The sequence below is a fragment of the Sparus aurata genome, chromosome 2, assembly GCF_900880675.1.
Source record: "Sparus aurata chromosome 2, fSpaAur1.1, whole genome shotgun sequence".
Lineage (NCBI taxonomy): Eukaryota > Metazoa > Chordata > Actinopteri > Spariformes > Sparidae > Sparus > Sparus aurata.
Genome location: NC_044188.1, coordinates 4,115,179 through 4,137,872, shown reverse-complemented (window position 1 = coordinate 4,137,872; position 22,694 = coordinate 4,115,179). Strand labels below are relative to the sequence as shown.

Genomic DNA, 22,694 nt, shown 5'->3' with positions numbered 1-22,694 from the left:
TTTCATTATTTGAGTGCAAACTCTACCTAATTACCAACTCAAAGAAGTGGAAGTCTAGTAGATTGTATTTACCGTAAAGTATCATCAGACCACACACACACACACACACACTCTCGTAAACATTTAGGGTCAGCGGCCCGCTGATAAGCTGAGACGTCTCGGTCGACGCTCACAGATTTTTTTAAAGCGCTGCTCTCACTGTGGAAACAGTTTTGTAACCAAAACAACACATCTGATGAATGGACCTCATATGAAAACACACACACACACACACACACACACACTCGTCGACACACACCGTCATGCACATGTGCGCCCCTGACAGATGAGCCGGTGCAGCCGCTGATTGTCGAGTATTTTCGGGGTTGTGGATGAAATGTCTTCTTCTTGTCAAGAGTCCGGCTGTCGCAGCATGTGCTGCTGGTCAAACCCCTGGGAGCGGGTCGAGAGAGAGGAGGAAGAGGAAGGAAGTGTGGACGAAGATGACATGAAGTTAGATAGACAGAGAGAGAGAGTGAGGGGGGGGGGGGGGGAGAGGGGAGCCAAAATGGAGAGCCCGGCCGGGCTGAGTGGGTGACTGAGAGCTGGAAGCAGATCTGAACTCTTGTTAGCCGACAGCTGCGTAGTGACAGAGAGCGTCGCTGGAAGAAGCAGCTGCTGATAGAAAGAAAAACAGAGAGCGGCGACGACACTGACAGACGACACGCCGCGCTTCAAGGCCACATAGCGGGACGGCCGACCCGCGGAGGAGATGATTTACGAGCTGGATGAGTTCTCCTGCCCGCTCTAATGAGGGCTGACATGACATATGGCTGAGGAGGGTTTATCCAGGGCTTTTATTATTTTTATGATTCTGTGTTTGCTTATGTTTCACTCTTGTAAAATGCACCAGCGTTGTGTTCACACCGCAGCAAACTCTGTTTACTCTCAATCAGATATTCAGGGAGGGAAATAAGTACGTTTGAGTGACGAGACCTCAACAAACCGATGGATACCCGTCCATAGATTTACTCCAATAATATACATGAGTACAGTTTTGAGGAAGGCTTCATGTATTTGACTTTTGATCACTTTAGTCGTAGTTACTTTGTAGATTCAGCTAAACTGACAGGTGGTCTCTAATATTTGGATCCATAACAACCTGCTCTGATGTGTTTGTGCTGCAGACTGTTGACACATTAGTCTGATATTTAGGTTTATATTGAGGATATGTAGTAGAAAAAAACAACGAATTCATGTTTTTCTTATAAAAGAACTCCTCACTTGTTCTGGAAGAGTCCGGTGGTTCTTGCATGTGTTTCTAACCCTCGATGGATATTCATAAGAGTGACAGATAAATATTAGAATTACGACAAAAGAAACACGATGTTGGTCATCTTGTCCTCGTCGCTGCAGGACGTCTCCCTCACCTGTGAATGCGACTCGTTTCTGCTGTGACGCTTCTTTCCTGGTTACTACGCACACCTCATGGTGCCAAAATCTGAATATTCAGGCTTCAAGCGAACTGACAGATTGGGCGAGTGATAAACCCAAATTCCATCCTGTGTTTAACGTCGCCGGCCAAGTTTGAACGAACTCGTCTGTGATCTGTGTTTACCTGCGAGTGTGTCTGGCGTTCTGTCAATTCGATCTTTGAAGAAAAGGCAGCGCGTAAACATCAGCGGTCGTTATGTAAAAGCCGAAGCACTCGGGAGGCCTCCCGTACTGTGTTTATGTGTAATGTAGTGAAGCATCACCTACTTACTGCATCAATATTGTATTCATATTGGCAGTAAAACATGCCCTCTCCTCGGTTATTGTTGCATTATGGTGTTTGGAAGTGCGCTGCGGAGCCGGGGCTGCCTTCCCCCGTGAGATCAGCTGTAAATGGCCTGTGGTTTTGTTGTGGTATTATTCAGCGGCTATTTTTGGCCGCTGGCCTTTATTCAGGCTGAAAACTGCTGCAGCACTCTGACGCTGTTTCGCTGTAATGACAACAGCAGCGAGAGGTGAAAACGCTCACGACCAGCAGCATTTTACATACATCCACCACTCTCGGCTGGTTGTTTCCACAGCCGCTCCCTCCGGCCACTTCCTGCGGGGAGAAAGGGCCCGTTTCCTGTGACCTTTCACCTCCGGCGCGAACACCTGTTTCCTACTTCCTGTTATTGCCTGCCTGCACAGGAAGTTCAGCATAAATGTCAGGAAAAAACGTGGTAGCCTGGCCCGATCTGTCAGATGATGAGGAGGTGGGAGTGTAAGACTTCAGCTGGCTGCGGCGAAACAAGCCGTCTCCAGCCAAAGACTGAGTCAAACACTCTGAGAGTCGGGAGGAGTTCTGTGTTGACGTTGTTGCTGGGGATTGATTGTGACGGATCCTTTCTAGGAGTGCGTGATTTGTGTCCAGTATATCGACATCACATGTGGGCCGGACGGATAAACAGCGAGCCGAAACTCTCTGTGAAACTGAAGGAAGGCTGCAGAAATGTGTGATAAATCTCTGCCGGCTCATCGGTACGAGCGACTTCTTCCACCCTGTCGCATATTTTCTCACAGATTCAAGAAAACGAAGACACAAACCAGACACCGTTGTGTTCTGAGGATCAGGGCTTTTTACACTCCTGAGCGTCTCTTACAGTGTGTTCCTTTCTTACCTCCTTACGTAACGTTTTATCTATTTTTTTCCCGTCGGTCCTGTGATTTGCAGCTTCTGCCGAGTCAGCAGAATCACACGCTCCCTCTCTCTCTCTCCCTCTCTCTCTTTCTGTCTGTGTCTCTTATCTGCTCCAAACGCTGCTGATTGAGTACCTGCGTCATATTATCGCCGCAGTGATTCATATTTGACTGCGCTGCTCTGCGCTGTTCTATACAGATGAGCAGACACACTCACACGCACAGAAAGATCAGGTTCAGATGTGACGTTTTCTCGCAGACGTTAGTGAGCGAAAAAGAAAAAAAGTGAACATGCAAAAGAGATTTCTGCCACGTGGGGAGGAGGGAGGGAGGGAGGTGGTGCTTTTTGACCTTCCTCCTTCCAGACAGAAAGATCACAGGGAGGGAAAGGAAAGGAAAGAAAAGGAAAGGAAAGGAAAGGAAAGGAAAGGAAAGGAAAGGAAAGGAAAGGAAAGCTCTGCAGAATAATCTTTTCATACTCTTATTTTGACACACAATGTAAGAACCTCGTGACCCCTTGCAGACTTTGTTGCTCCACAGACAGTTCTCTCAATTGTTTTATTAAAAAAATGAAGCGGAAAAGGATCCATTTAAAGACAAAACTCTCCTGTCATGAAACTATATCCTGCACGAGCTTGTTTCAACACTGAAGTAACAATACATGACGTTAACTTTACACTCCGCAGCAGACGGAAGTGTTTTAGATATATTATGCATCAAAAAGCATCGCGTGGCGCTGAAGCTACACTTTTTTAATACTTTCATGCAGCGTGCATCTTGGCCAGACATCAATCAATCTCTCCTAGAAAACTTCATAATTCATAAATGTCTTAAATTAATCTCGCTGACCAAAAACACTGGCAGCAAGTTCTCACTCAGAACTCACTGACCTAAAAACACAGAAACAAACAGGGCGCATTACACAAATGATGAACTTGTGTCTTTGATGACCGAATGAATACAGATCTTTCTTTATCTTTGCATATAAGAAAAATTAAAAGCGGACAACAACCGTCAACAACGTGGGTTCTCATGCATCAAATTCACCGACATCTTGCTTTTGAAAAAGATGTCCGCAGGTACCTGTAGTTTTCGCAGGTGTTTGATTATGAGTGAGAAAAAAAAACGAAAGGTTTGCAAACGGATTTGGGAAAATTCCACGTCGATTGAGAGAGTTTTGTTTGACGTCTGTCTCGCTGACTGAGCGAGGAGCGTTTCGACAACATGACTTCAGCTTTTGGCCGCGGCATGTTTGCGAATCGAAAAACAAAACTGTAAACTCCGGCTCTCGTCCCCATGATTCAGCCGGACATGGTTGGTATCTGTGGAAACTTCTGGAGCCGCCGTTAAAGATTTGTGGGTTCGAACAAGTCTTGGCTGCACGACTTGCATTTAACGACGGAGGCAGCGGAGGGTTCGAGGCGGGTCGAGGAAACACGCGCGATGCATCGCGCCGGCCCGAAAGAGTGATTCACGGTGTGAGGCAGCAGCTGACAGTCGATCACTGACGGATTCATTTTTGTTCATAAATCAGGAACATTTGATCTTTTTTTTTGTTGTTTTTGTTTTGCTTGTTGAAAGTTTAATTGCAACTTTAATGTTCTCAGGAGCGGAAAGTTCTGCTCAGGAGACGATTCAGACTTGCAACCGGACAGGATCAGAGCCAGAACCTTCACATGTGTCTCTGTGTATATAAAGTGTTTACTGTGTTTGTAAGTTTAGTGCAATTCTGAGATTCTTGTACTTTACTCGAGTATTTTCCATTTTCCGAAACTTTTCTCTTCCAGATACTGTAAAAAAAAAAAGATTCTGGTAAAAGTAGAAGTACTGATTCAACTTCTTTACTCAAGGAGGAGTAATAAAGTATGAAATGTACTCAAAAATAAAGTATTCCTGGCAGCTATTTCTGCCAAGCTAATTGAAGCTGAACGTTTGTCCCTACACGCCTTTTTCTTGCCGTTCACTGATGTTGAAATCCGCCTGGTGATTTTTGGGAAGGCGGCTAAAGTATCGAGCCTGTTCTGAAAATGTGAGGAGGAGAAAGTTCAGATATTTTGTGTTCAGACGTCGAAAAGTTAAGAACAGATACCTGAAAAATATATCAGGTTTTATTTTAGGCTGATATTTTTACTTGTACTCGAGAACGACTGTTGGGTATTTTCCCCAACTTGTTTGCATCACAGGATGAAAAAATGCAAATCATGCCTGAAATCTTTGAGTGTGTAGACGTAAACTCAAGTGATACAAGCAGTACATACACAAGTGTGTGTGTGTGTGTGTGTGTGTGTGTGTGTGTGTGTCTGTACACATGCATGTCGCTCATTGTCGCTCGGCTCTTCTGTCCTGCTGTTATTTTTAAACCTGCAGGGGGTTTCTGTGCTCCTGAACGGGAGAAAGAGGGATGATGAAACGGTCGAGAAGGACGGGGTGATGAGGGAGAGGGACGGAAAGGGCGAGGGCGAGCGAGGCAGAGGCAGAGTGGTGGAGAGAGAGAGAGAGAGAGAGAGAGAGAGAGAGAGAGAGAGGCGACTAAGCCCGTGGATCAGGGGGAGCCAGATTAAGCTAAAGTCCCTGCTTAAGACTTCAAAGTTCAAACTCCAGCAGCCTCAACAGTTGTCCCCTGTCCTCCACTCTGTGTGTGTGTGTGTGTGTGTGTGTGTGTGCGTGTACGTACATCTCAGAGAACATGTGTGTATTGTTATGTGTGTGTGATCATCTGTTTATTTTTGCGTGACAGGGATTGTGTGCACCTTTGTCACATGAGTACAAGTGAGATCGCGCAGTCGTGTGTGTCTATGCATGTGTGTGTATGTTTACCCGTGTGTGTGTGTGTGTGTATGTTTATCCGTGTGTGTGTGTGTGTGTGTGTGTGTGTGTGTGCGCTGGCCTCCAGTGACAGGCGGCTTTGTGACCTGGATGGAACGCGATGCAAAGTTTGAAAGCAACTCGTCATCGCGCCCGTGACAGCGCTGACATAGTGAGAGACAGAAGAAGAAAGGGAGGCGAGAATGTAAAGATGGAGGGATGAAAAACGGGACAGATGAGATGAGAGAGAAAAAGAAGGAAAGAGACGGAGAGAGTTGAACCAAATTTTGACAATATTTCCTCATTTCCTGGGTAAATATGGGATTGAATCGAGGTTCAGTTGCTTTGACCTGTTAGAAAAATGTTAATTTGACGTTTTTAGACAGAAAACAAAATGCTGGAAGGTATAAAAATAAAAGATGAACACATTTGAATGTTTGAAAGAAAGAACTAGATTCTCCTTAACAAAGGATTGAATACAAATCTTTCATATTAACATGTGAGTTTAATGTATTTACAGGGAGTTTGTGTTGCTCTGTGGGACGTGATGATGCAAAACAACAACAACAGCAACACAACCCTGATGTAGTTTAGACTCGTCTGAAGGTGAAGAAGCTCTGAGAGACAATAAGACTGAACCATGCGGAGCCTGCGTCATCAGTTATTCAGCGAGAGGAATTTCGATTGCTGTTTATCACATCATGTCTTCACCGACAGAAACATTTCCAGCTTAGAGGGAAAAATATTCTCTGTCGGCGCTCGGAGGCTGAACTGAAGTCAGCTGTTTCTGCTCGGATTTAGGGTTCCAGAAAATGTAAATTCAGACAGAAAGACGAGACGAGACGAGAGGCGGCGAGGTCTCTAACATACTGCCTGTGTGTGTGTGTGTGTGTGTGTGTGTGTGCGGTTGCTGACATGATTGTTAACAGTTTCCTCGTTTGTTAAATGAGACATTGTTCTCTCAGATCTCCATGCCTCAGTGACCTCAGCACCCCGTTCCTTATCACTGCTACTTGTCTATGCAACACACACACACACACACACACACACACACGCCACACACGTAAATACACAACACACATCCACATTTACAGATGAACAAAATGACTTACATGCTCTGGTTAATGGAGCAGAGCAGACATTTGCCCCCCTCGGCCTCGCTGTCTGTCTGCCGGCGACTGCAGGACGACCCGGAGGCTCTGAGGAAGATTTGCGAGGCGGCCATGTTGTGCCGAATCTTCTTAATTGCTCGTCAACATTTATTCAGTTGCAGCGTTTTAACGTCGTCTTCTCTCTGCCACCTGTGGCCTCATTTGTCACAATGTTTGTCGCATCTGATGGCGTGCTGATGTTCGATTTATAACGGATGCTTCTGCAGGTTCTTACACACCTGTGATCTGTAAGAAATGGATGCCTTAAAACATACACGCGAAATAATAAAGAGAATAAAAGACATATTAAGCTACAGGTGGCTCCTCCCTGAGCACAGATCACGTAAAACCTGTTGTTTTTATTCTAATCATGATGTTTTTTTCTGTGCTTTATTTATCAGAACTCCCGTCCGGTGTTTTATTTTGTAGGGAAACATCCTCAAGAGCTTTTTAGACGATGCAGATGAAATTAGAGACGTCGCTCCGCGGCTCACCTGTCTGTCTGCTGAGCTCGGGGAGGATGTTGTGGTTGGATGGCGAGCAGCGAGGTCGCAGACAGACAGACAGAGACGGAGCGCGAGCACAGCTGCAGGCGAGGAATTCATCTTTCTCTCGACGACGACGGCGACGATGATGACGAGCAGCTGCAGCTACGCTTTGAATTGGAACCGAATTCGCCGACTAATTTAAGCGTGTGTTTATTCAAAGTCGTTTCGCTCTGCTCCCGCTGACGGCGTCCCAAACACGAGGAAACTCCAGATGAACCTCGTCAGGTCGCGATGAGCAGAGCCTGATTATAAGCGCGGCTGGAAGAGGCTGTTGATGAGCTCCGAACCCTAAAAACACTCGGTCTGGAGGTTTAGTGTCCCGTGAGAACCTCTAAATGTTGTTTTTTTTTGTCTTTTTATGTTGGAAAAACATTCTCAAAGTATAAACTATCAGCGGTTCTGCTCATAAAGCTCCGACTGTCAAACTGAACTTGTTCCAAATCACCTCACTCAGCTGCTGACATTGATTTGGAATTATCCGCTAAGCCGACATCCCTGCTGAAGTCGACACTTCCCATCGCCGCTCCCTCCTCAGCGTTTGCCTGAGTGGATTCATGAGCGGGAGATTGGCTTCGACCTTCGACCTCGGCCCAGCAGCTGCAGCAACAGGACGTTCTGGTCAGCAGCTGGATGGACGCCAGGCCGTCCTCTCCTCTCCGCCTCTCTCCTTTGTGGAAAAGTTTTCGCCCGGCAGATACGAAGCTCTTCAAGGGGGTTGAAACAAAAGAGAGGGAGACACCAGAGACGAGGGCACGAAGAAAGAAACCGAAAACTTCAGAAACGCGGAGCAGCTGAGGGGGAAAGAAACATGAAAGAGGCGTCGCTGTAGGAGCGAGCGCCCGCACGCCGCCAACTGTCACATAATCTTCCTCTGTGTGGCGGCTTTGCAGTGTGAGGTGCTGGGAGCAGAGGATTGTGGGTAGGTAGGAGGCTGTCTGGCTGAGTCGGCCATTAGAGCGAGCAGAAGCGACGGCGTCAGCTAAATAAAAAGCAGGATGAAGATGATGATTTCACATTAAAACGCCCTTCGGGTTCCAGGAGCGGATGGTGTGTGTGTGTGTGGGAGTGTTTGTGTTTGACCTTGTTAGGAGAGGTTTGGTTTATTGAACGGAGAGAATAGAAATCCATAAAAGAAAAGAAAGAAATGAAAAAGGTTTGAATGCGCTGAAAGACTGGACGCGGTAAAACATGGCGAAGGCTACGCGTGGAGCGACCGGCGGTCCGAACCTCTTTAAAATCTGCGGGGAAAAAAACAAAAAACGACAACATGGAAGGAAGAGGAGCAGGCGGAGGAGGAGGAGGAGGAGGAGGAGGAGGAGTGGAGGCGAGCGGAGAAGCTCATTAGCGGAGAATCAGTTGGATGTAAAGATGGTAGATGTGATCATTAGGGCCGGGGGGGATCAGACATCACTGTACGCCACTGTTTATCCTCCCACTTCTGCACCAACACTGTGTGTGTGTGTGTGTGTGTTTCAGTGCGGAGTGCAGAGGATGAAAGGGCTCATGGGTAAAATCTTTTTCGGCTCCCTCCCTCCCTCCCTCCCTCTCTCTCTCTCTCTCCGCTTGTCACTTATTTCTTTTATCCCCTCGTCTCCATTTTTTCACCCCCCGCCGCCCCGCTCATCTCCCTGCTGCAAAAAAAAAAAACAACCAACCCTGCAAACGTCGGCACTCGAAAAACAGAAAAAAACCAACAATTTCAGACGCAGAGTGAAGGAAGTGTGAGGTGGTGAGGAGCCGTGTTTCTGTTGGCAAAACCTTTAAACGGCACAAAGTGTAATCACAGAATGGGGATCAAGAGGAGGAAGAGGAGCGTCTCTGTAAATGCTTTGCTCTCGTCCAAAACTACACCTTAAAGAAATCATCCTGTAAAATAATAATAAAGGTGTATTTCATGTGAATCATATTGACTGTAAGAAGAAGGAAAGTTTACAGTTTCTGCTTCTTCGTACCGAAACGTTGCGCTTTTATTCAGCTGCAGTGATTCGATACCTGCAGTCACAAGTTATCGTGTAGATTCAGATCAATAATACAAAATATAAACAACAAATCAATTAGGATGTATTGTTAGAAGTAAAGACGAGACTTTATTAATCTCTCGGTGAAAGCTACGCGGCATTATTCCGAGAAATAATCCCTGCAACATTAATAAAACGTACGTATTAATGCCTCGATATTTGTAATTCAAGAATAAAATATACAATTCTGCATAATGAGCACTTTAAAGATTGGATCCTAACTGAACCAGGCGGGTTTTATTCTAGCTTAGAGCTTCTTACTGCCTAATAAGTGCATTATAATGATTAATTAACCTGTGTACAGCAGTGTTCCTGCTTTAGATCCAATAAAAATCATAGTTAACTGCTAAAAACTGCCTAACAAAGGATACATACATTTTAATATCGCAACAAACGGTTAATTAAAATCAATAAATGTGTTTGGAGCGCTTATTAAACGTTTATTATTAATGTTCTTAAGCATATATCAACTGTTAACAGGTTTATTATAAGGGTTTAATTTCTAATTCAACAATTAAATGTTTATTATAGGATTATTACTCCTTATATTGTCCTGTTAATGTTAATAAGCATCATATAAAGACTTTACCTCAAGTTTCAGACTGTAATATAAAGTGTTATGATCCTGTAAATCAATATCAGCTCATATTATTCTTTATAATGTACTGTTAAGGTATCCTGACCGGACCGTCGGAGCTCTCCGGTGGTTCGGCCCGGTCGTGCTCACACTCTGTTGGCACTTTGCTCGTCTCATTAGTCGACACAGGACGGCAGACTGCAGCCGAGCGTCTGATAGCAGCAGGACGTAAACAGACGTGTTGAAGGTGCCTCGCTGTGTTCGTGCCTCGCGGTAACAACACTAATCAATAGGAGCCGACTACAAACCTTCACTCGTTCTGAGAGAAAACCATGAATGAACAAAAGTGGGGGGAGAAAAAAAAAAACGGCACCTGTTAATCCCACGGAGACGCCCGACAAACAAACCCTCACAGGGGGAAAGATAATTCTCTCATGTTTCACCGGGAGCGGGGAGAAAGTGAATGTTTGACGCTGTCTGCGGGTTTGAAGTCGCCCGTGTTATCAGCTCCCCTCCTGCACGCCTCTTACTAATTTTTCTATTTCTATGTAAATTCATCTTCCGCCTCGCACAAAGCTGCGGGTGCAGAGATCGAGCCGCGGAATGCGACGTGGCAACAAACCGCTGCATCGAGTCGGCCGCCTCCGCCGCCGCGCAGATGTTGTTCAGCATTAAAACCGCAGCAAACGGAGGGAGGGAGGGAGGGAGGGAGGGGGGAGAGGGTGAGACGGGGTGAAGGTAATTGGATGGGCCTTCATATTTATCTTTTGTTTGTTGAATTGATCCATCCCTCCTTTTTCTTTTTCACTCTCCGTACGGAAGGACAGAGAACAGAAACAGTTCACCTCCTCCTCTCCTTTCTCCCACTCTCCTCCCCTCCCTCCTTCTTCTTCTGTCTCTTTCATTTTATCGTCCTCTTTTCTTTACCAAGGCCAAGTCTTTGTATCTCCTCCTCCTGTTTCTGCAGCCCACTCTCTCCGCTCTCCCCGTATGAATATTCGACGCTCAGACCGAACAGCAGATCGCTGTGGCGGCTTTGTCCGGAGTTGCTCGACAGATAGCGGGATCGATGCTAAGAGGAGGGAGCGCGGCGCTCGTACGCACACCCACGTTTATTTTCTAGGCGGCTAATGTGCGGCAGAAGTCGATAGCGTCTCCTGCAGGTGTCCTTGTTTGTGCACACAAAAAACACTCTTCGATCATTTTGGTGTGTGCCGAGGAGCACGGTCACAGATTCTGTTGCAGCAGAAGTTTTTGCTGTCTCACACCTTCCTCTGGTCGGCTTTCATTCAGCACGGCGATGCTTTCGTTTTTGGTGAAGCTCAGAGCTGCAGCAGTGCGATGCGTCACTCTGCGTACGTCAGCGGAGCGACAGTGGAGCTTCACACACGGGTTCATTCAGACCTCGGGCCTGTCTGGACTCGGAACAGGGAAGTACGGTGGTTTGGGTTCAACTTCAGGGAAGTACCGAGAAACTGTGACGCAACAGAGCGTTTGTTAAAGTGGAGACACAACTTTTCATCCTGAGGGTTTACAAGTGATATTAATCCTCAGAATACCAACAACAAACGACCAAACATGACTTTATTCATGACCTCAATGCCGATGATGTCATTCTGCTATAGCCATCACATTGTACGATCGACGCTCACTTCATAAAACTTTGATTTGCTTCTCCTGGTTTGCTACGAAGTTTCTCAAGAACAAAACTCACAATCTCATTTTACAAGTTCCGAATAAACCGGCAGGACTTGAAGCTTCAGACAGTTAGTCGAGCGGTATCGGTCGGGTCCTGTGGTCCGGTCCAGCACAGATGTTATGTAGGGTGGTGAATGGATTGAGGGATGTAAAGATACAGGTGTGTATCTCACCTCTGTGCCGGAGAGGACCGACCGACTTCGTGACACCGAACGCGGCGGTGTCGTAAAAGATCCTCGTTAACGAACCGGACGACGTGATAAGTGAGTCTGCAGCCGTCTGCAGATGATTCACTGACAAAGACTTCACTTTTCCCGCAGTTCAAAAAGAAACTGAAGCTCATAAATGAAGAATGAATTCATGGTTTCATTATTTCTTCTCATTAAAAACAGCAGCTTCTCAGGTGTTTTAATGAGCGCCTTTGTATTTGCCGATAGTCATTTTTCACTATTTTCTGACATTTTGTTAAAAAAAAAAAAAAAAAAAAAAATCGACTGATTAATCTATAATGAAAGCAGCAGCGGCACCACATTTGCATGATCGGGTCGACGCGCTGCTTCAGATTCAGTTTGGGTTGATGGGCTCACGGAGACGAGCAGCGTGCTGTGGATCGATTCTCCGATAGCCGTGAAAAATCAAGTAAAAGTGCACGACGTCCGTTCACTGACTGATAATGCATACAGCGTTACATATGTTAAATCTAGCGCAGTGTGTTTGGACGAGGAAGTGTGTGTGTACATGTATCTGTGTGTGTGTGTGTGTGTGTGTGTGTGGTTGCCTCACTCCCTTTCACTCCCCTTTGAATGCTGGTGCTGTTTCCATGGCAACGCTGACCCCTGGGAGTCAATGTTATTTTTTTCACACAAGTAGCCTCTTTAGAAATCTCTCTCTCTCTCTCTCTCTCTCTCTCTCTCTCTCTCTCTCTTTCTCTCTCGCTCTTCCATCCTTCCCTCCCACTCTGTTTACCTCTCTCTCTACCTCTCTGTGTCTCTTTTTCCTTTTTTTCTCTCAGCACTTTATCTCTCTCTCCTTTTTTCTCTCTCTCCATTATGTAGCAAAAGAAATTAAAGAAAAAAAAACCCTCTTCATTACTCACGTGTTTCCGGCTACCTCGGATCGTTTCTTCCCCAGGACGTCACACACGGTTTACAGTACATCAGAGCGTCTCTCTGTATTCTAGTCTTTGTCTCTTTTTGTCTCCCGTCCTTCTCGAGGACGCCTCTGAAAAGCAGCTCCTGACGAAGTCCTTTTCAGCGCCGACCTTGCCTTTAAACTCTTCACTTGAGCGATGCGTGCACCGTGTCACCGTGGTTTGCATGACAAGAGGAAGATTTTTCATCACCAATTTCCGTCGCATAATTCCGCTTCATTTTCTTGCGGGACTGTGCATTTTGAATTCGAGAGGGGTTGTTGTCATGCATGTTTAATCGTCACATCGCAGGTGTGACATTGTCCTTCTTTTGGTTCTTTTAATTGAACGTACGCAGTGAAGCTCGCCGTCAGTTCACCCTCCACAAGTCCTACTTCTGCATCTCCCCATGAGTGGATTTAATTGGCCAATCAACATACGTCTCTCATTTTCTCTGTTCAGCTAATGTCATGTGGCGCAGTACGCCTGCAGTGCGATTGTAATAAAGAAAAGCATGTGTCGCAGAGCAATAACCTCAATTTTGTCGTCTTTTTTCAGGCCAAGCTGATCGTCCCCAACAGCACGGCGGGGCTGATCATCGGTAAAGGTGGAGCTACAGTCAAGGCGGTGATGGAGCAGTCCGGGGCGTGGGTCCAGCTATCCCAAAAGCCCGAGGGCATCAACCTGCAGGAACGTGTGGTGACCATCAGCGGAGAGCCCGAACAGAACCGCAAAGCCGTTGAGATCATCGTGCAGAAGATCCAGGAGGACCCACAGAGCTCCTCCTGCCTCAACATCTCCTACTCCAACATCACAGGGCCAGTCGCCAACTCCAACCCCACCGGCTCCCCGTACGCCAACTCCACCGAGGTCATGCCGGCCGCAGCGGCCGCTGCAGCAGCCACAGCTTCCTCTCTGCTCGGCCAGGCCAGCCTGGCGGGCGTCGGGGCGTTCCCCACCACCATGTCCAGCCTCTCAGGCAATGACCTGCTGGCCATCACCTCCGCCCTCAACACTCTGGCCAGCTACGGCTACAACACCAACTCCCTGGGCCTGGGGCTCAATCCCGCCGCAGCCTCAGGGGTGTTAGCCGCAGTAGCAGCTAATGCTAACCCTGCAGCAGCCGCCGCAGCTAACTTGTTAGCATCCTACGCCAGCGATGCATCCACCAGCGCCGGTCACCCAGCAGCTGGTCTCGGAGGGTTCTCCTTGGGATCCCTGGCCGCCGCCACAGGGGCCACCAACGGCTACCTAAGCGCCGCATCGCCACTGGTGGCATCGTCTCTACTGGCCACGGAGAAGCTAGCAGAAGGAGCCAAGGAGGTGGTCGAGATCGCCGTGCCAGAAAACCTGGTGGGAGCCATCTTGGGGAAGGGAGGGAAGACGCTAGTGGAGTACCAGGAGCTAACCGGCGCCAGGATCCAGATCTCCAAGAAAGGCGAGTTCATCCCCGGAACTCGGAACAGGAAGGTGACCATCACGGGTTCCCAGGCCGCCACACAGGCCGCACAGTACCTGATCAGCCAGCGAATCACCTATGAGCAGGGGGTACGTGCCACCAACCCACAGAAGGTGGGCTAAACCTGACAGCCAATGAGAAACGAAGAGGAAAAGAGGAAAAAAAAAAAAGAGTGGGGGCTTGGGGGAGGAGTATAAAAAAGTGAGAGTGAGAATGGAAAAAGGAGAGGAGAGCAAGAATGTCAGAAGGAATCGTCCGCGCCGTTTTCTTCTGCGTGTTTTCAGTATTCTCTATTAAAAAAAAAAAAAATTTTGACGCGAAGCAAAAATGTGCTGAGAAGACGAGGAGGGAGAGGAGCGAATTATCACGCTGAAAAACCAAGAAAAAAATGTGTAACATGTAAATACAGTTTTATTACTTAACGTCTTGACCTTTTGGGATTTTTTATTGTTTTGTTTTATTGTTTTGTTTTGTTTAGTAAATTAAGCTGTTTGTCCGTTTGTTTGTTTGTTTGTTTGTTTGTTTGTGTATTGTGTGGACAAAGCTGAATGCCATGTAGACAGGCCGACTGCCTGAGAGGCTACAGGAAGTGGGGGGAGGGAGGGAGGGAGGGAAGGGCATGGGCGCGGGGTGTGGAGGGGTGGGGGTTGCGTTTACAGGGTACAACCCTCCACCCTCCCAACCCAGAAAATCTCCTCCCTCCCCCTGCAGCCCACACCGTCACCCTCCCGTAGGGTTTTTGTTTTTCTTCTGATTTGCCCCTTTTGCCCCGCCTCCTCCCAAAGCCCGTCTCACTACTTGCCCCCCAGCCTTGTCCCCCCCTCCGACCCCGCCCCCTTTTTATAAGGGTTTTATAATGAGCAAGACTGCAAACTTCAGCCTGGTGTGTGAGAGAAGAAACGTCCGCGACTCCCCCCCCCCCCCCCCAACACCTTTTATTCTCTCCCCCAGCCGATGACCTCACCTCCCCCCTTTCCTCCCACTCTTTCTGGGTAGACGAAGGATGGATGAGGTGAAATTGATTGGGGAGGGGTGAGGGGGGGAGAGAATCAGCTGGGCGTTTCTTCATTTGCACACCATCACCCCCCCTATCCCTCACCCCCACCCGTATACCCTGTGATTTATCCCACAAGCAGTGCAGCGCCACGGGGGGTGTTACGGCACGTAGCCCCCCCCCACCCCAATACGCAGCTCTAGTGTTTGAGATAGAATGCCGAGGCGCACGCTGATGACCTCACGTAGTGCGATACCTAGAAACGACGAGAGTGATACTGTGCAAGCTGCGGCAAACACACAGGATCTATGGCATTTTTGCAGTCTGCTGTGACAATTCTGTTAATGATACTGTCATGATTATTACAATAGGAATCATCACCATCGTCATTATTTATTAATGAGTTCACCCATAAAAAGCTCAGTTGTTTCTTCTTCTTTTTTTTTTTTTTTCTTTTTTTTTTTTTTTTTTTATCTGTGAATTCAGGTTGACATGAATGTAAATGAGACTATTTTTTGATTTGAATCTTTTTGTTTTTTAATTTAAGTGGAATTGAAGATGAATAGTAATGTCACATAGTGTAATATATGTCTTATTTAAGTCCAGTAAGAAAGCCGCCCCAGGCATTAAGATCATTACAGCGAAGGATCACCTTATATATCCAGTCAAAGAGCAGAACAGGGAACGCACACACACACACACACTCACACACACACACACTGAAACAGAACACTATGATGCCATATTTGGTGCTAGAAAAGGGAATTCACCATATCTATGATGCAGACTGCAGTGAGACCTCTAGATTAGCAAGAAAACATGTGTAAACCACTCACGCCACACGCTGCAGTGCAGCATCTTAGCAGCTATATTAACCTGAAACGCCTTGGCCATCCTAGCTCATGCTCCAAACATCCCCGCTGTCCTATATCTGCAGTAAAAAAAAACACACAAAAAAAACGCCCTGTTACAGTTCTCCTACAATGTCAAATTGTAACCGAGATGAATAATTGAGTTGAAGTGAGACTAGTTCTCAGCTGACCTGCTACTGCTCAGCCTGTGGTCTTCCGAAAAAACCCTTAGACGAACCCAAAACCACAGGCTGGATCAGGCAGAGAGCGCTTAAGACTCGCAACGTACTACTGAGGAAAACATTGAGCGAGGGAAAAACACTGAAACGAGCGGACACTGTTTGTCTGGGGGTCCGCTGCTGAACCTGCAAGCCTCGCTCGTAGATTTTGCGATTTTTTTAAAAGGCAGCGTTGCATATCAGTACAGGAGATAAACAGCCTCACTGATCTGCGCCCTTATCAACCGACCGTCCGACTGCCGATGTGGTAAAGGGCAGACGTGAGAGATTTTCCGACACACGTCCAGAGAGCCGAGCTCGTTTCTGCCTCTGGCGAACCGCAGGTCTCCCATGGCAACAGGTTTACTGCCCACTGTAGACCCAGGAGGCTGCTGATGATGCTGTTGTTTCTTTTGTTGTTAATTTCTTTGTTTGTGTCGTGTTATTATTATTATTTTTCTTCTTTTTCTTTTTTTTTTTTACGATCGGAGTACACTGAATTTTTTTTTGTCTTAATGCACTGTGAAGCGAGGGAGCGGTTCTCTCGGCCTGTGAGGTCAGGGATGTGTGTGCTGTAGACGGCATCGTGACTGGATGGCTTTTTTGTATGGCAGGGAAATTAAAAAAAAAAACTAAACAAAAAAAAAAACCACACATATATGAAATATATGTAGAATGCATATGAAGAACTTCACCAGAAATGCACGTCATATCTGAATACTGAACGAGGAGAGAAAAAGAGACTAGGTCGATGAAGAGGATCAATCAATTGAGGTCAAGAGTCGAGATCAATTAGATTCTTCTCACCTTGTTGTGTTCTGTAATGAGAGGGTGGGATGTTGGGGGAGTGTTAGGTGTCCAGCAGCGGATTAAAAAGAGACTGGAACAAATTCTAAATTCACTTTTTTTCTATCGCAGCTGTGTCTTTTTCACAAATTTGATAAATGTTCTGTACATCCGACGGGCAAAATCCCTGGACAGAAAAAAGTCCGACAGGAAGTCGAAGTGTGACGGAATGTAAAACGCCAAAAAAAAAAAAACAACGGCAAACAAAACGAGGAGGGGGTTGCATTTGATTTATTGACCTGAACAGCCTGGTGAGGGGAGGGAACTCCTCTTAAGATTACAAATTCTTTTCCAAAAAACCAATCCGACCCAAAATCCTCCACTGTGCTATCGAATGTGTCACTCTCTGTTGGAGCGCCAGTGAGGGTTTATCTCCACAGCTTGGTAAGGAGGCTTCTTTACTCCCATCTAACACCATCCACACTCTCCTCACCCTCCCTCCCACCCGTCCTCAGTCCTCCAGTGCACTCCCATCCTGACACTCCCCCTTTTCTCCTCCTACCACATCGCTCCATGGGTGACTATGTCTGGTGTTACGATCAATGCATGTCTGCTGCTTTGCCCGTGCCTCCTCCTTCCTCGGGCGGCCGAGGCTCGGAGGCGCCCCGATGCACCACCACGAGAGTTAAAAAAACGACCACACCTGCAGAGGAAGTCACAGTCGAGGCCGGCAGGGCGCAGTGCACAAACACTCCTACCTGTAGTTTGGATCAGTGCGGTTAATTCTTATACACTGAAGAGAAGCCTTGTTGATTTGAGAATATCTCACTGCACAAACATGAAACATACACATATCGTGAGGGAATACGTTGTCTTTAGTGGGGTTTGACTGGATTTATGTTGGACATGTTGTGGCAGACGATACGAGGAAGATAGTTTGCTTTTGTTCCACTGTAGAGCTGCACTGTGCTGTGAACGGTCAGTAACACATTTGTTGGTTACGGATCTGAAGCAGTACGTCGAGTTTGTCGAGGCTTCGGACTGTTGGTCAAACTAAACAAGCCATTTTTTTTTTTAGACCGTTCTGGGAACTTGAGACAGCCATTTTTTCATTATTTCAGACTGCTGTATACACTGAACAAATATCCAATTCATCATCATTAAGATTTGAAAGATTGATGAGCTGAAAGATGAATAAATAATTGTTCTTTATAGCCTTGGTTTGTGTTAGTGTTTTTCTCTCTCGGGACAAACCTGCTTGTTTTGTTACGGAAGGCAGAATTTTAACCAGAGCGGGTCATTCATGTTGTAAACCTTCAGGATTCGTTGTTTTTCGTAGTTTGGATGCAGCACAGTGCGTTTACAGTGGAAAAACTGCATGGATATTCCTGACGTTAGGTGCCAGCTGAGCTGATTAACACGGGACGGATTTCTTCTACATCTCATTAATTAAAACCGCAGAAAGATCTTTTTACGGTTTGTCTTTTACACGGCGGCCAATCTCTTTAGTTTTCTTAATGTTAGGGGGCTCGAGATAAAAAAAAAAAAAAATGTGATGAGTACTGGAAGCAATACACGTAGTGGCATGTTGTCTTGTCCTGTCCTTTATCCTGTCTGCCGTAGGAGCTTTTGGATTTACCTGTAGATGTTCAATAGGTTTACACGAGTAAAAACACTTTCTTTTTTTCTTTTTTAATTTGTGGAAAATGCTGCTATTTAATAATAACTGATGTACTAAAAATACAAGGTTAAAAACATATCGAAATCTGTCCTTTTAGCTGGAGAGGCTAGTCTCAAGTGGCAGTGTAATACACGCTCTGTTATAAGCTCACGATAAGTTAACAATAATAATAATAATAATAATGTAATTCTAACCTGAACAAGTTAAACCTGTGCCAAAATAGGTCTTTACAGAGTGAAGCTGTAAATGTGTTGATTTAAACCACATTAGATAAGAGGATACTTTTATATTAAGAAAATGTGAAAAGTGCCAAATGAACCATATTTATAATTTACATAGGACACGTGACGGTTTGTAAGAACTAGCGCCTCAGTGGAGCAGTTTGTCGACGCCCTCTCTGTTCCTGCCACACGAGGAGGGGCCGCCATGTTAGTGTTAAGCCAGTCCTCTGGGAAACTACCCAGAATGCAACAGCACTACGACTCTGGGGGCTAGACAAATCAACATAGCGATAGGTTAGCATAATTATGCTAAAAAAATAAAAATGTGACTTGATAGCATTCTTAAACACAGCCTTTTATAGTTACGATGAAAATGTATTTTGTGGAAATAGATGTTATCTTTTTTGCACGTCTATATTGCATGATATCAAACGTGAAGCGTGGACAAAAAAAAAAGGAAAAAAAAATCAAAGAAGTGGCAAAAAACGTTAAAAAAAAAAATTAGGCAGTGTGTGTCATTTCATTTTTCGGAGACAAATCTTTGCATGCCGATAAGGGTAGAGCATTTTGATATTGTTTTACACGCGTTTAAATGTTCGTTGTTCCTTTTTTTTTTCTCCAAAAGCGGCCGCGTTGAGTCCTGGTCCACCGGCCGAAAGAGAACAAACTGTTTGATTTTTTGACGTCACAACAGAATGAGTATTTTGTCGATAAGTCGTCCGAGCATCCTCGAAGGGATACGAATAAAAAAAAAAAACCCTCGAACAAAACCTAAAGACTATTTTGCTACTTGCTGAGCGAGCTTGTATTAAAAATGTCTCAGTTGCTGCCTAAAAAAAAAAAAAAAAAAATTACAAAAAAAATAAATAAATCAGGATTTACTTTCAAATAAAGACTGAGATTGTCCATGAATGTACCCACCTCTGCATAAGTTTGCATATCACTCCTCTGACCATTGACGTGCAGTAGAGGCTTATGTGTGTTTTCGTGTGTTTTTGTACTCTAACATTACTAACCCTCGACGCGCTGTGTCGAGCTCTCAGTATAACTCTGTTGTCTGTCCTCTAACCCCCCCCCCCAACCCCCACCCCCACCCCACGCTCTGAGCTCTGGCTTGTCTTGTCATTGATATGCACCTTATTGACCTCAAATATGACACGGAGCATCTATTTTTTTTCCCACCCCGCTAAAAAAGTGTGTTTCACTGGGGTTGTAAAAGAGAGAGAGTGTGTGAGAAAGAGAGGTGAAAACTTTCCTCTTTCACCTACAAATCCCACACAAATGAAAAAAAAAAAAAACACACACACACACACACAAACAGGAGGCTGTCGGCCGGACTCCCTCGGGGGGGCCTCGCTGCAGAATTTGGGACAGACTGTGTTTTCACTCCCGTTAGTATGCAATCCAAGGCTCTGATCTGCGGGAGAGAAACAACACTGAACATTGCCAGTGTGTTTTCAAAGTGTTTCGAATCCCAACCCTCCCTCTCTCTCTCTCTCTCTCTTCCTCTCTCTCGCTCTCACTTTTTATTCCAGTTCAGCTCAATTAGACGCTTTATTGGCTTTAATGTCGAACAAAAAAAAAAAAAAAATAGATAAATTGTCGCCAAAGTCTGTGCACCTCTCTCGCCCCCTTTTATTCCTTTATTATGCAACCAGAAGCCACAGTGTTTCCAGTTTTGTATCCTGACGTGACGTTTTTTCTCCCCCCGCCAAAAGAAAAAAAGAAAGTGAAATGTTCTGCTCCCAGCGACATGTTTGCACTAAACGTTCTGCTGTTATCGTGCACGGCAGGCCGAGCTGAGGTGGGGGTTAGCGTGCGAGACTACTGTAGATGTGTAGCCTTTACTGTAGGTGTGTATTCAGCAGTGTATTTAGATGTGCATGCTCCTCTCTCTCTCCCTCTCTCTCTCCCTCTCTCTCTCTCTCGCTCCGTGCTCGTGGTGTCTGTGTTGCGACGTAGCCGGCTAGTCATGTTCCTTTCTTTCTGTTTTTTTTTTTTTTTTAGTTTTTTTGTATTATTGTGATGTGTAGAGGAATGCAAACTTAACTCTCACCTGCTCGGCCAGGTGACCTCATCGCTTCTCAGTGGGTGTGGCTCTTTCGACATAGTCCTCAGTTTTATTGTTTAGCCCCGCCCCCCCCCACCCCACCCACCCAACCACCAACCCACCTCCACTGGCTCAAACCCACTCTCACCCACACCCACCACTGACCCTCCCACCTTCTTCAAAACAACATATTATGGGACCCCGCTCTCCACCTCCCCCCCTTTTCCACCTCCCCTTTTCCTCCCCCAACTCGGGCCCCATCGAAAGCACCAGCAACTGTAGACTGCATTTGTCATATCACTGTTTTTCTGTTCCTTCTTCTCGTTCTGTTGATTTTTTTTTTCCTGGTTTTTGATTTGTACTGTATGCTCTGTCTAACCTAGACCAGTTTTAACAAAATGCCATTTCTGTGTGTAGCCTGTTTACCCCCTCCCACACACACACACACACACCTACACACACCTACACACACCTACACACACACACACACACACACACTCCTCCATGCCCTCTTTTTTGCACTTTCACTGCCCACTCCTCCTCCTCGCCCAAACATACACACACTTTCCTCCTCCGCCTCCCACGAGTCTCTTCTCTCGAGTGCCAAAATAGAACAGAGAGGAAAAAACAAAAACTAAAAAAAAAAAAAAAAAAAAAGACAACAACAACAACAACAACTGCAACAACAACTACAACAACAACAACAACAACTACCATTCCAAGCGTTTCTTTGAGTTGTTCTTGTGTGTCGGACATCCATCCTTGGAAGCACCCATGAAGCCAGCATGCTCCGCCCTCATAACATGATGTCGCTCATGACGCCTCAACTGAACAGCACCTTGCCCCCCACCACCACCACTCCTCCTCCTCCTCCTCCTCCTCCTCCTCACCACCCCCCACAGAGCTAAACCCGACAAGGATTAACCCCTCTGCAGGTTGGCTACCTACCTACTGTCCTGCCTCTCAACCTACCTAAAAAAGCCCTACCGCTCATGCCAGCTGCTTTCCTAATTCTGTCATCTCTTCAGCCTGTGGGACTTCATTGATTGTGTGCCATAGTGTTGGGGGCACCTTTCACTCTCTTCACCTTCGCCCCTCTTTCTACCCCCTCACACCTTTTCTCTCTCTCTCTATCTCTCTCTCGATCTCCCCCTCCTTCTCTCGCTCTCGCTCCATTTGATTTTTCTCGATGGGAAAGATTCAAAAACTCCATTTTTCTAATGATGATTTTTTTTGTTGTCGTTTAACATCCAACCCACGCACGCCGACCCACGCACCGCCCCCGCGCGGTGGCGTGGGGAGTGTTTCCGCACCGTCAGCTGCGCAGCCATCCTCTGTCTTCTTGAACTTTTTGAACTTTCACCCCCCCCCCCCCCCCCCCATCATGAACTTTATATTGACCTTCTTCCTCCTCCTCCTCCTTTACCCCCCTTCTGTGTTCATCCAACTGTTTGGACGATAACTCTCCATTCCATCCCCTCCTCCCCCCAAAAAAACCTCTCTTGAGACTGTGCAATGCTAGCTGATATGATTGGATTTTTTTTTGTTTGTTTGTTTGTTGCTCATCATTGGGGACAATTCTCTGAGATATAAGTCGAAAAAAAGAACAAAAAAAAAAAAAAAAAACAACATACGGAAGGAAGAAAAGAAAAAAAAATCAACAAAAAAAAATGCAGACAAACAAAAAAAAAAAAAAAGAAAAAACACTAAACAACTGTTTCTCCACAATTTCATTTTTTTTCTCTCTCATTGTAAATATTTTTGTCAGATTTTTTGCCGAGCTGTAAAGAGAGAAAGTGTTGAGCAGAAAGGGGCCGGCAGCATAAAGAGGTACTAGTGGACGCGGTAGACGATCA

At 46.0% G+C, this 22,694-nt stretch overlaps 1 protein-coding gene across 3 annotated transcripts in view; it reads left to right on the top strand.

The window, feature by feature from the left end:
- Nucleotides 1–14,537, top strand: part of nova2 (NOVA alternative splicing regulator 2) — a 76,942-nt gene extending 62,405 nt beyond the window's left edge. For all 3 annotated transcript variants that reach the window (XM_030395650.1, XM_030395641.1, XM_030395631.1), the window contains one exon: nt 13,137–14,537. In XM_030395650.1, coding sequence (XP_030251510.1) covers nt 13,137–14,159 — 1,023 coding nt within the window. In that variant the 3' untranslated portion in view covers nt 14,160–14,537. The remainder of the gene's footprint in view (nt 1–13,136) is intronic.
- Nucleotides 14,538–22,694: the final 8,157 nt, after the last annotated feature.